The sequence below is a fragment of the Haliotis rufescens genome, unplaced genomic scaffold (genome assembly GCF_023055435.1).
Source record: "Haliotis rufescens isolate VD_foot unplaced genomic scaffold, xgHalRufe1.0.p SCAF_10, whole genome shotgun sequence".
Lineage (NCBI taxonomy): Eukaryota > Metazoa > Mollusca > Gastropoda > Lepetellida > Haliotidae > Haliotis > Haliotis rufescens.
In genome coordinates, this window is record NW_025963780.1 from 1998916 (window position 1) to 2012171 (window position 13256).

The 13256-nt window shown below is 43.5% G+C and overlaps 1 protein-coding gene across 1 annotated transcript; it reads right to left on the reverse strand.

Moving 5' to 3' along the window:
- Positions 1-1911: 1911 nt before the first annotated feature.
- LOC124145471 lies at positions 1912-12815 on the reverse strand. The gene is made up of 5 exons (XM_046515246.2): positions 12685-12815; positions 9574-9671; positions 7728-7932; positions 4604-4789; positions 1912-3003 (listed from the first exon to the last, which is right to left on the reverse strand). Exons 1-5 carry the CDS (start codon positions 12715-12717, stop codon positions 2875-2877), a joined length of 651 nt encoding a protein of 216 aa, XP_046371202.1. The 5' UTR covers positions 12718-12815; the 3' UTR covers positions 1912-2874.
- Between the last annotated feature and the right edge of the window lie 441 nt (positions 12816-13256).

Below are 13256 nucleotides of genomic sequence, written 5' to 3' on the forward strand. Positions count from 1 at the left end.
TATTGCACAACTGTGGCGCGCAATGACATGTTTCGATTAACAAAATATGGCTTCTTTCTACTCTTTTTCGGGGGGTTGGGTTAAGGTGATGTGAGGTTTAACTTCGCGTCCAAGATTATAGCACTTACACAGCGACGTGCATGCATGTGTGTGTGTGTGTGTGTGTGTGTGTGGCTGCTTGTACTAGTATGGACTGATGCCGATTTATTGTCTAGCTCACTGAGATACCATGCCGCGGTTTAAAATGAATACCCCACTCAGACACAGTATACTGACTCCGAGCCGACCTTGTTTTAGCCCCTTAACGACAGGGTTACAACAAATACCATCTTTTAACGTCTTTTGGTATGACGCTGCCGGAGATCGAACCCCGGACCTTCTGCTCTACGGGCGGACGCTCTGCGACTAGACAACGGAGGCGGTCGCCTGATGCTTCAAGCGTTCGCTCGTCACGCCGAAGACCCGGGTTCGATTCCCCACTTGGGTACAAATGTGAAGCCCATTTTTGGTGTCCTCCGCCGTGATATTGCTGGAATATTGCTAAAAGCGGCGTATAACCATATTCACTCACTCACTCACTCACTAATCTATTTAATCTGGCTCGTAATATGAAGGTTGTTTTTATTTATCACCAACATCTTTTTTGTGAAGCATTACAAAAAAATATTTCAGATGGACAATTTGAGCAATATGTATTTTTATTCATGATCAAAATATTTTTTTTGTGATTTATGACAAATAGATATTTCATATGAAGTAGACCCGTGAAGATCCGGGGTAGGGTAGGTCTTCAGCAACCCATGCTTGCCGTAAAAGGCGACTATGCTTGTCGTAAGCGGCGACTAACGGGATCGGGTGGTCAGACTCGCTGACTTGGTTGATGCATGTCATCCCAATTGCGTGGATCGATGCTCATGATGTCAATTACTGGAATATCTGGTCCAGACACGATTATTAACACACTGTTGTCATATAGATGGAATATTGTTGAGTGCGGTGTTAAACAACACACAACAAACAAAACAAACATTTAGTAATCTTCCTGCATCGGTCACCGTTGGTTTTTTTCCAAGACAGCGAGGGTGAAAAAATCAATTCATTCCGTAATGAAGAAATCACTCGAATCTGTAGATTCAGCGAGTTGACCACCCGATCCCGTTAGCCGCCTCTTACAACAAGCATGGTTTGCTGAAGACCAACTCTAACCCGGAATCGTAACGGGAGGTCCTGGCTCAGAATCCACTGCATAAATAAGAACCTGGCGTCACCGTCATGGTTCAAAGGTATCTAGTTCAGAAGTATTAACTAAATAGTTCAGAAGTAATTTATTGACTAAAAATATCGGCCGAATATCTGGCGTTGAGCAATTTGGGAAATTGGGAATTTGAAAAGGGCATTCGTCGCCCCTTTCCGTAACCTGCATGATTCGGCTTGTCCCGGAATAACACGAGTTGGTCACGAATGGGAAAAGGGCTGGAGATAACGAAGCAATGAGTCAAACATTGCAATGAACGCTGTACGAACAGTCAAACTTTTCAGAGGTATCATGTTTGATTGTATGATTGAGTGAGTTTGGTTTTACGCCGCTTTTAGCAATATTCCAGCAATATCACGGCGGGGAACACCAGAAATGGGCTTCACACATTGTACCCATGTCGGGATTCGAACCCGGGTCCTCGGCGTGACGAGCGAACGCTTTAACCACTAGGCTACCCGACCTCCCTTTGATTGTATGAAGCTTGTGATACAACTGTGACCACGCCACAGCGACGGAAACGAAGAACTGTATTCATGATACTATTGAGTGATGTTTGTCAAATTGAAAAGGACTGCAAAAAACACAACATTGAGTCCATTGTCACAAGAAATGTGAGGAAGTGTCCTATTATCACAAGTAAAGCGTTCATAAAATACTTTCAATTTTTTTTTATTTCAAATAATGCATACAAGACTCCCATCATTAATTTTATCGTGTCTACTTACTTGAAAGTAATGTATTTGCCCACTTAATATATTTGTTATTTTGAAGTGGAATACAATTTATTTGAAATAACAAAGCCCCTTCACCAATTAATTTTGTTGTGTACATTTCGACGATTGATCAAACTTATTCCAAGTCATATTTTTATTTAATCATACATCAATATTAAGATATCAGTAAATGTGCAGAATCCGAATAAAATTGACTTTGAGTAAATGAGAATTATGAATTTAGCTATCAGGATGCAGAGTATTTGAAGAGGAGTAAAATCTGTACAAAATGTTCACTTCGCAATTATGTTGTCTTCGGGTCATTAATGCGTACTGAGTTCCCTCCCTTTGATTGTTGCGTTAACACTTCAACTTCCGATGCTAACAGCGTCATGCATCCGACTCCGTGGTAAAACATTTAAACACGGACATTTAACTGATAAAATGCAGACAAAAAGAAATGTAGACAGTTATACAGTGAAATCTCATTAACCCCGACCCTTATGTTAAAAAAGTCAATTTGATAAACAACTGCACATGTTAAATCCCGAGAAACAGAAACCAACGATATTTGTATACAAAGCCAATATGGTTTGAATCAATAACATTTATCGAATTTTGTCCGTCCGACAGCATTTAAAACCCTATGGAATTCAGTGTGTTTCGAAAACAATTTATCTGATACCTGCGAATGAAACACAGTACCAGTCGATGAATTCCCCTTCCTTTCTCGGAAATAACTTAGCTAGAGTTTATTAACTACGATTAAAGGCGATACTTTGAACTCATACTGATTTAACACCATCAATGAAACTCCGAAGCAAGTCGGTAAAATAATGCATGTTGAGAATCGAAATCCCCAACCAGGCAAAAAACTCCGCACAGTGCTGTAGTAGCGACGCCTCATTCGGAGCCTCTGTTGGGCAAGCAACGGGTCACTCCGCTGTTACGGGAGGGGTCTTCAAAACGCTTGTCATTCTTTAGTTCCCATATGTCGCTGATCTTCCCTTTAAACTCTCGGACTGTCGGGCTCTGAAACAGGCAGGTTCTTGTATTAAGTTCTAAAATTGAGCTGAAGCAAAACTCAGCCTGGTTCCCTGGGTATGCTGCGCTGGCGCTACAGTGTCGCGCCAGCGCAGCATACTCAGGGAACCAGGCTGACGCAAAACTGTAGTCCCAATTAAAACAACACTTTAAATGTCTGCTACCTCAAATATTTCCTTTATTATCTATATTAATTTAGAAAGAATTATAACCTTTTAAGTAAATAACAAACTCTGTAACGAGACAGGTACGATTTCGCCTCTGAATACCCACTTAACATTGTCCCAGTAGGTTGTAGCCTGCCGAATGCCTATTAATAAGAGTGGGTGAGTATGGTTTTACGCCGCTTTTAGCAATATTACAGCAATAGCACGGCGGGGGACAACAGAAATGAGCTTCACATACTGTACCCATGTCGGAAATCGAACCTAGGTCTTCAACGTGCAAGCGAACGCCTTAACCACTAGGCTACCACACCGCCCCCTAATGACAAAAAGTGAAAACGGGTTTTACGTCGCGTTCAAGATTATTGCACAGCGACGTGCATGTTAACTCTGGTGACTCCTGTTTTAATAACCAAACGCACGTGGTGTACCATGATACCACGGCTAATTTCGAACCAGACACCAACTGAAGATATACAAGTTCTCATAGTAATAGAGTGGAATATATAATACACTGGATAATAGAGGATGGGGCATTTGACATCTTCGCGAGGCAAGTGAGTTAACTGACTGTAAAAGTCCAATTTCCACCCTTGCCGAACTAGGCTGGATTAACGAGTCTATGCATAGTCCAATCAAAATCGCATAACGAAATCGACATCCGGTTCGTAAACTGCCGTGCAGATTTCGGTTGACTGCAGGATTTGCAAACCATGTGTACGATCAACTAAGCGTCAACAATTATTTTCCAAATCTTCATTTTTTTAATTAAGGTACTCACGTGATTTTATGCACTTTGCAAAGTAAAACTCTTTTTATTACAATATAGATCTTGATTATCGACCAGGTCATCTTCACTGGGCGCCGCCATTTTATTTGAAGCAAATGCAAGTGAAATGAGAGGTGGAATCTGATTGGTCAATAGGAGGGACATAGAAGGGACATAACTCGTTATAGCCACTGGTGGCGCTTCGACCGAGCCACGAAATTCCAGCCTATTTCGGCAAGGGTGGAAACTGGACCTTTTTGGTCAGTTAACTCACCAAGACATATGCCAGTCTCTAGACGAGGGTCATAAACAATAATACACATATTATCATATGAAAAGGAGGACATTTTATTATAAAATATAAAGTGTTTTTGCATTTTGTCTCTTCGGGAAGGGTCACGAAAAATACAAGTTCATGAGGACGGTCATCCAAAAATATGACAAGCATTTGGGGAGGGTAATTATTATTTTCCGTACATTAGTGCATCAAAAACCTCTGACACCTCCACCCCTCATCCCACCAAGCCCTACCCTCACAATGAAGGACCGCTCCCTAATAGGGATCAGAGCTCAGAACAGAGTCTCTCTGTACCACAATCAGTACTTGAAGTGGTGACAGGTAGGATTAAAAACATTATAAACACCATCTACCCACCAGATCTCGTCCAGCGCCGCCGACATACACGAGACCTTGGATGTGAACCCCGACTAACGTCACTTCCTGCACATGCTCCTCCTCTTCGCCATCGGACTCCAGAACGAGGCCAGACATCAATGGGGGCTGCTGCCCGGGCATCCTGGCGGCCCCTCGGCGGACGCGGCGGTTACGGAACACCTCCACCTGCAGCACAATCAGTGAGTGAGTGATTTGGGTTCAATGTGCTTTGATTTATTCCAGTTAATTCACGACCACCACCCAAATATATTATTTTTGTTCTTCTTTTCCACATATTATCTCTTAAACAGTCTTTTCATATCATAAGTTGTCCAGCGGTCTTTTTTGGGGGTGGGGATGGGGGGGGGGGGGGGGGGGGGGGGGGGGGGGCACAGGCAGCCCAGTCGCCTAAGGCGCCGCGATTCGCTGTGCAGAGTTGCGTCCCTTGGGCACACCAGAAACCTATGATTGAGGGTTCGAATGCCGGTTCGCCACGATTATGTTTCTAGGTTTGTCAGCACCGTACCCGTGCTCGTGGGTTTCACCGGAGTGGTAAACGTCTAAAACCTGCATCACTTCGGGCTTTCCTCCCACATTAAGCTGACACGCCGCGATATAACTGGAATACTGTTAAAGGCGGCGTTAAACCCAACTCACTCACTTACTCCAGTGGTCTTTAGGGGGACATGGGTAAACATACTCTCCATGTTAGTTTATGTTTCCTGGAGTTTTTGACTTGACTAACGAATCTATGCATAGTCCAATCAAAATCGCGTAACGAACTAGAGATAGAGTTCGTAAACAACATGGAGTTAATCGTGCAGATACCGGTCGACTGCAAAGGATGTGTACCGTCAACTGGGCGGCGACAGATATTTTGCAAATCTTTGCATGTTTTTCAAATAAGGTGCTTCAGTGATTTAATGCAGGTAATGCGGGTAAAACCCGTTTTATTGCAAAAGAGACCTAGATTATCGATCAGATCGTCCTGACTCATTCGTCACCACTCGCCCCTTTCCGTAACCTGCAAGAAGACTCGTCCCCCTATCGATGAATGTTATGAGCGAAAATACGACAAACCAATCAGAATGCGCGTATGATTTCAAGTACTTCGTCAAAGAATCCCTCAGCAATGATTTTTGATTTTACATATGTCTTGCATCTAAAAATATACCCAAGACACAGTTAAATGTTTTCAATCATACTGTATAATTCCGCAAGTCCCGATGTGCTTTAAATTGAATCTGAAATATATATGATATATGGCGAAATATATGTGAACCATTACACAACGAATTGACAATTGTTTTAGGTCTGCCAGTTTGCGCTAAGAACGGAACCCGGTCGCAAAAATGGCCACGAGAGGGGCACGAGTCGCTATTCGGCTTGTCCCGGAATAACACGAGTTGGTCACGAATGGGTCCTGACTGGGCGCCGCCATTTTGTTTGAAGCAAATGCGAGTGATATGTGTGATGGAATCTGATTGGTCAATAGAAGGGACATAGAAGGGACTCGTAACTCGTAATAGACAGCCTATTTCGGCAAGGGTGGAAACTTTTATAGTCAGTTAACTCCCTTGCCTCAGGAAGATGCTCAAACTCGAGGGTACATCAGCCCATGACCGCAGAGGGACCGGCGGACAAGGAATCTATCTCACCGCACACCAAATTATATTGCAGGTATGTCGTATGCCTGTTTTGGCCCGAATCGGTAAGGATACCACAGTTGGACATTTATAACTTCATTCCTGTTTCACATTCATGGAAGTAGCAGACGACATAACTCAAATTTAGAGTTATTCCCCCTAGGTCTATATCATTCGGGAAAATATCGTAAATATCCGGAGAATGGCGTCTTACATCATGAATTCGAGATACAAAACTGTGGTTGGTATGTTGCAAATGTAATGCATATGGCATGAACCTTACGGGTTAGCGAGGTACAGTGAAAACAAGATAGCTTTGATCCAGAGGATCAACACGGCGCAAAGATACTTTGTGGCATACCTACCTATGTAAGTACCTGTACCGAATAAAGAGGTGAGGTGAGGTGAAAATGAGTTTAACGTCACGTTATTGAGCTAGATCACTGAGATACCATGCCGCAGTTTAACATGAATACCCCACTCAGACACAGTATACTGACTCCGAGCCGACCAGTCCTTGTTTTAGCCCCTTAATGCCGAGCGCCAGACAGGGTAACAACAAGTACCATCTTTTAACGTTTTTGGTATGACGCAGCCGGGGATCGAACGCCGGACCTTCCGCTCTCCGGGCGGACGCTCTACCACTAGACCACGGAGGCGGTCTTATGGATCAGGTGTTCGCGAAAAGGATAAGCATGTGCTGCCCTCTCGATATCACCCGCCATACACACAGTTTGCATAAAAAAGGACGTGTTTGTAGCCCGACACCACACAGCAGTACTCTTGCCTTTTGACGGCGGTATATAAACAAACCACAACCAAGAGATAGACTATGATTAATTTTGAATAACGTCTGCTGTGTGCAAGTGCAGAGATTCTGATGCTTTTAAGTAAAGAAAAAAACGTTTGAGCAATGTATGTTCGCAAATGAATGTTTTGCAACACAGTAGCATTGTGCTCTTTATAATTGTTTGTTTTGTTTGTTTGTTTGTTTGTTGTTTAACGCCGCACTCAGTAATATTCCAGCTATATGACAGCGGTCTGTAAATAATCGAGTCTGGACAAGACAATCCAGTGATGGACATCATGAGCATCGATCCGCGCAATTTGGATACGATGACATGCATCAACCCGTTAGGCGCCTCTTAGGACAGGCATCGTCGCCTTTTACGGCAACCACGGTTGCTGAAGACCTATTCAAACCCTGATCTTTACGGGTCGTGTGCCCTAAAATAAAAAAAAAGCTCTTTATAAGGGGTTATGTAAAATAACTATTATCATCCAACAAGTTTTCTTTTATTTCTGCAGATGTGTCTTTTTTAAGTTTCCCAAATTCATCAAAGAAAGAGCAATCGGGTAAAATGTAATATTTAAAATATCTGTATTTCATTTTATGATTATCTCTTTTGGCTCTGGTTGAATCCGTTGATTTCCCCATTCAACCATTCAACCAAATATGATTCAGGATCAGTCCTTACCGAAACCCATCTGTCGTTGTTAACGAGACCATTGCTCTCAAAGTGCACCCCGAACGTGCCCCCGGCGCCGCCTGACGTGGGGTTGTAGAGGTCGTAGATGAGCTTGCCGCCGCGGATGTAGATGGCCTCGTAGTCGTGGGAGCCGCGGGCATACAGGAGGATGCCGTTCTGCTGGGTGGTCTTGAAGCTCAGTTTGTAGTGAGCGCTGAAACACGCACAGAACGCTGACTCAGACATTTGGATATCGATTTAGGAGTTAGTGGTTGATAGATCTATTGATTTATCACAATTGTCCTGCAATGAATGATTTTGGTTTGACCAGTATGCCAGTTATATCACGGCGTGTCAGCTTGACGTGGGAGCAGTGTGTGACCTTGATTTAACGCCGCTTTGAACAGTATTCCAGTTATATCACGACGTGTTAGCTTGATGTGGGAATGAGTGAGGAATTGTGGTTAAACGCATCTTCCCGAGGCAAGAGTGTTAACTGACTTTAAAAGTCCAGTTTCCACCCTTGCCGAACTGGGCTGGTATTATGGAGTTACATTTTGGCTGGACTAACGAGTCCATGCATAGTCCAATCAAAATCGTGCAACGAATTCGAAATTCGGTTCGTAAACTGTCGTGCAGATTTCGGTCGATTGAAGGGTTTTCAAAGCATGTGCACCGCCAACTCGTTGTCAACAGATATTTTCCAAATCTTTTCATGTTTAAAATCAAGGTGCTCACGCATTGCGTGATGTAAGACCCGTTTTATCACAACATAGGCCTTGGTTATCGATCAGATCGTCTTGACTGGGTGCCACTGTTTTGTTTGAAGCAAATGCAAGTGATACGAGACGTGGAATCTGATTGGTCTAAAGGAGAGGCTTAGAAGGGACATAACTCGTAATAGCCAGTGGTGGCGCTACGACAGAGCCCAGGAATTTCAGCCTAGTTCGGCAAGGGTGGAAACTGGACTTTTATAGTCAGTTGCCTCGGGAAGATGGGTTAAACGTCGCTTTGAAAAGTATTCCAGTTATATCACGGCGTGTCAGCTTGATGTGGGAGTGAGTATGTGACCTTTGTTTAACGCCGCATTGAACAGTATTCCAGTCATATCACGGCGTGTCAGCTTGATGTGGGAGTGAGTATGTGACATTGTTTAACGCCGCTTTGAACAGTATTCCAGTTATATCACGGCGTGTCAGCTTGATGTGGGAGTAAATTGTGACCTTGGTTTAACGCCGCATTGAACAGTATTCCAGTTATATAACGGCGTGTCAGCTTTGATGTGGGAGTGAGTATGTGACCTTGGTTTAACGCCGCTTTGAACAGTATTCCAGTTATATCACGGCGTGTCAGCTTGATGCTGGGTGGGGTGTGTGACATTGTTTAACGCCGCTTTGAACAGTATTCCAGTTATATCACGGCGTGTCAGCTTGATGTGGGAGTGAGTATGTGACCTTGGTTTAACGCCGCTTTGAACAGTATTCCAGTTATATCACGACGTGTCAGCTTGATGTGGGAGTGAGTGAGTGTAGCCTTGGTTTAACGCCGCTATGGAACAGTATTCCAGTTACATCACGGCGTGTCAGCTTGATGTGGGAGGAAAGCCTGAAGTGATACAAGTCATGCAAGTTTACTACTTTAGCGGGACCGATAGGCACGAGTACGGTTCTGAAAAACCTTAAAACATAATCCACGCGAGCAGGGATTCGTGCCCATTACCTGGTACGCACAAAGGACGTAACTCGGCAATAAGAATTGCTTTGCCTTAGACGACTGGGTTACCCGATAGCAATAAACGACCCCGCACGCACGCACGCACGCACGCACACAAGCACGAAGGAATACAAGAACCAACCTGTCATACAGATCAAAGTTTTCGGGTTCAAACTCCAGATAAGAACTGTTTCCACTGAACTCAAAGCACGGCCCGTCATCAGCCGGCGACACAGCTACCTGCAAAAAAACCGGGATGCCCATCACCCTGCGACATAGATGGTTTAAAAATATTTTTGTTTCAACTGAAAATTTTGATCGGTGAACAAGACAGCGCTGTTTTGAATGCCTCTCCCTACAGAGAAATCAAGGAAAAGATGGTCGAGGTGTTTTACAAAATATTTAAACAAAAATACCTTGGTGGTCAGTTATCAAACATGATCAGCAGTGTCCGGTTTTGATTGTCAGAGTGAGTGAGTGAGTGAGTTGGGTTTAACGCCACTTTTAACAGTATTCCAGTTATATCACGGTATGTCAGCTTAATGTGGGAGGAAAGCCCGAAGTGATGCAGGTCTCAGACGTTTACCACTTCGGTGAAACCCACGAGCACGGGTATGGTGCTGACAAACCTAGAAACATAATCGGGGCGAACCGGGATTCGAACCCACAATCATAGGTTTCTGGCGCGCCCAAGGGACGCAACTCTGCACAGCTAATCGCGGCGCCTTAGACGACTGGGCCACCTGTGCCCCCCCTGTATTAAAGAAATGTTTGTAATTGTTATTGCATGATATTACATTTTGAACATTTGAGCCAGTAGATTTAATTTCTTCAGATAGATTATTCCATAATTTTGTGGAGTTAGGTATAAATAATTCAGTGTTCAGTCTTACATCTAATTACTGGTATTTGGATATCTGAGGAGATTCTAAGGCTCACTGCTAGCCTTAACCTGGGCTCACCTTCACAAAGCAATCTTACGGCTAAGATGAGCGTAACTGCAATTCCTTAATATAGGCTTACGATAGTCCTAGCGCTAAGATCGCTTTGTGCAAGTGGACCATGGTCTGAGATTAGGTAGCAGAGATAAGCTGGTGCTAAATTGTTTGCCATTTTGTAGAATAAAGATGAAGATTGATTTTTGTGCCTTAGTGACAGTGGTTTCAGATTTGTGTTTGTATACAATTGTAATGGCTTGTGCCACGTGTCGCGCCACGCTACCAGCCGGCGACACATCTACCTGTAAATAAACGGAAACCCTCATCAGCCGGCGTCTCAGCTACCTGTAAATATATGGAAACCCTCACCCCCCGGCGACCTGTAAATATATGGAAACCCTCATCAGCCGGCGTCTCAGCTACCTGTTAATATATGGAAACCCTCATCAGCCGGCGTCTCAGCTACCTGTAAATATATGGAAACCCTCATCAGCCGGCGACACAGCTACCTGTAAACATATGGAAACCCTCAGCAGCCGGCGTCTCAGCCACCTGTAAACATATGGAAACCCTCAGCAGCCGGCGTCTCAGCCACCTGTAAATATATGGAAACCATCATCAGCCGGCGACACAGCTACCTGTAAATATATGGAAACCCTCATCAGCCGGCGTCTCAGCTACCTGTAAATATATGGAAACCCTCATCAGCCGGCGACACAGCTACCTGTAAACATATGGAAACCCTCAGCAGCCGGCGTCTCAGCCACCTGTAAATATATGGAAACCCTCATCAGCCGGCGACACAGCTACCTGTAAACATATGGAAACCCTCAGCAGCCGGCGTCTCAGCCACCTGTAAATATATGGAAACCATCATCAGCCGGCGACACAGCTACCTGTAAATATATGGAAAGCCGCATCAGCCGGCTTCGCAGCTACCTGTAAATATATGGAAACCCACATCAGCAGGCGTCTCAGCTACCTGTAAATATATGGAAACCCTCACCCCCCGGCGACCTGTAAATGTTATGGAAACCCTCATCAGCTGGTGACACAGCTACCTGTAAATATATGGAAACCCTCACCCCCCGGCGACCTGTAAATATATGTAAGCCTCATCAGCCGGCGACACAACTACCTGTAAATATATATAAATCCTCTTTCGACAATTATTAACAACTGGACGCATTCGCTCAGAGACAGAGCTGAATAGATGGGCATCCGTTTCACACGAGATTCATGTCCTATGTGTATCGTCAATTCATCCTTATAAATAAAAACGACAAAACCCTTCCATATTCAATAGAAATCTCAGCTAAAAACAGAATCTATTGTACGATATCGACTATATCAAGAGCATGTGTTTATGTATCACTATCAAATATCACTGGGTTTAACGCCCTTGTGAACAGGTGAGGTGAGGTGAAATTGGGTTTAACGTCGCGTCCAAGATTATTCCACTTATATAGCGACGTGCATGCACGTGTGTGGCTGCTTGTACTAGTCCGGACTGATGCCGATTTATAGTGCTAGCACACTGAGATACCATGCCGCAGTTTAACAGGAATACCCCACTCAGGCACAGAATACTGACTCCGAGCCGACCAGTCCTTGTTTTAGCCCCTTAATGCCGAGCGCCAGACAGGGAAACAACAAGTACCATCTTTATACGTCTTTTGGTATGACGCGGCCGGGATTCGAACCCCGGACCTTCCGCTCTCCGGGCGGACGATCTACCACTAGACCACGGAGGCGGTCCCTTGTGAACAGTCCTCCAGTTATAGTTGACACCTTATGGGTAGAAATAGTGTCGTCGTGCAAACCACAATTTGACAGCGAGCAACATTTAAACAAGGGTCGAGATAACCGCACGGTTTTGTAGTTAAATGTGATAGTCACGTGAACTAGTAAATCCAAAATGGATTCCTCTCAATGCTCACCGAGATCACCTAACATCTCTGATGAACAGACAGTGAAATGGATGCTGGTGAAAAGAACTTTATCTAGGGCATATATGGTTTAAATAGAACGTCAAAGAACAAAGGATTTAATGTCGTATGTATCACAAATGAATGGTGAATGTTATCCCACTAGTAACACCAACTTTCTTTGAAATTAACATGAATTACCGTAAATATGAAATCATACTTGTGATGGAAAACATTTTTAAGAGATCTGAAGTTGAAATGTAAAGAAGTGTCTTGACAATCAATGCAATGTGTATTTGTTTCTTAGTTAGATTCCAAGACGAAAGAGTAACACAGGTTTACCAGATAGAAACAACACGAAAACAACAACAACAAAGAAATACTTACGATACACAACGAAAGAACTATCCAAATATTCATGATTATCACCCAGCACAACACTGCTTCTTGAAGTAAAGTTTACAAACTTTTGGACAGTTTGCAGATCCGCCCACAATGCTTGACCTTTTGAATGAGGCTGAACGTTTGCTCGGTCAGTTCCGGTTACAGAGATCCGGTTCCTCTTATCAGCCGGATACAGCCGGGTCAGTTGTACGACCATTCATGGTCTTCTATATTAAGTCCCCTCTTCTCGACACAGAACCGGTATCTTTACAATCTGATTAAAGGAGGGACAAACTGCCATTGTTGAACAGCCCTGTGGTTAACCTTATTGTAATTATTATAACATTTATTGGAATATCGGTTTGAATATTACAATGCTCGTTATGTATTAATATTCCATATTTCTTTAAGTTGTTTCAAATTGTAATGATTATTAAGTTAATTATATGTTATCATAACTTCTTTTGATGTCTTAAAATCTGCACTATAGCATATATTCAATTCTTAATTTAAAGTTTGGGACTTCCTTTGTCAAGGCTAACTCTTGTGTTTCATAAACATCGAATTTTTTATGC

What these genes read in the sequence shown, in the direction of transcription:
- LOC124145471 (XM_046515246.2), bottom strand. Translation starts at nt 12,717, where the DNA reads ATGAATATTTGGATAGTTCTTTCGTTGTGTATC. An exon ending in TAGTTCTTTCGTTGTGTATC is followed by an intron (nt 9,672 to 12,684) that starts GTAAGTATTTCT and finishes GTTTTTTTGCAG; the next exon opens with GTAGCTGTGTCGCCGGCTGA. An exon ending in GCGGCGCTGGACGAGATCTG is followed by an intron (nt 3,004 to 4,603) that starts GTGGGTAGATGG and finishes TGCCTGTTTCAG; the next exon opens with AGCCCGACAGTCCGAGAGTT.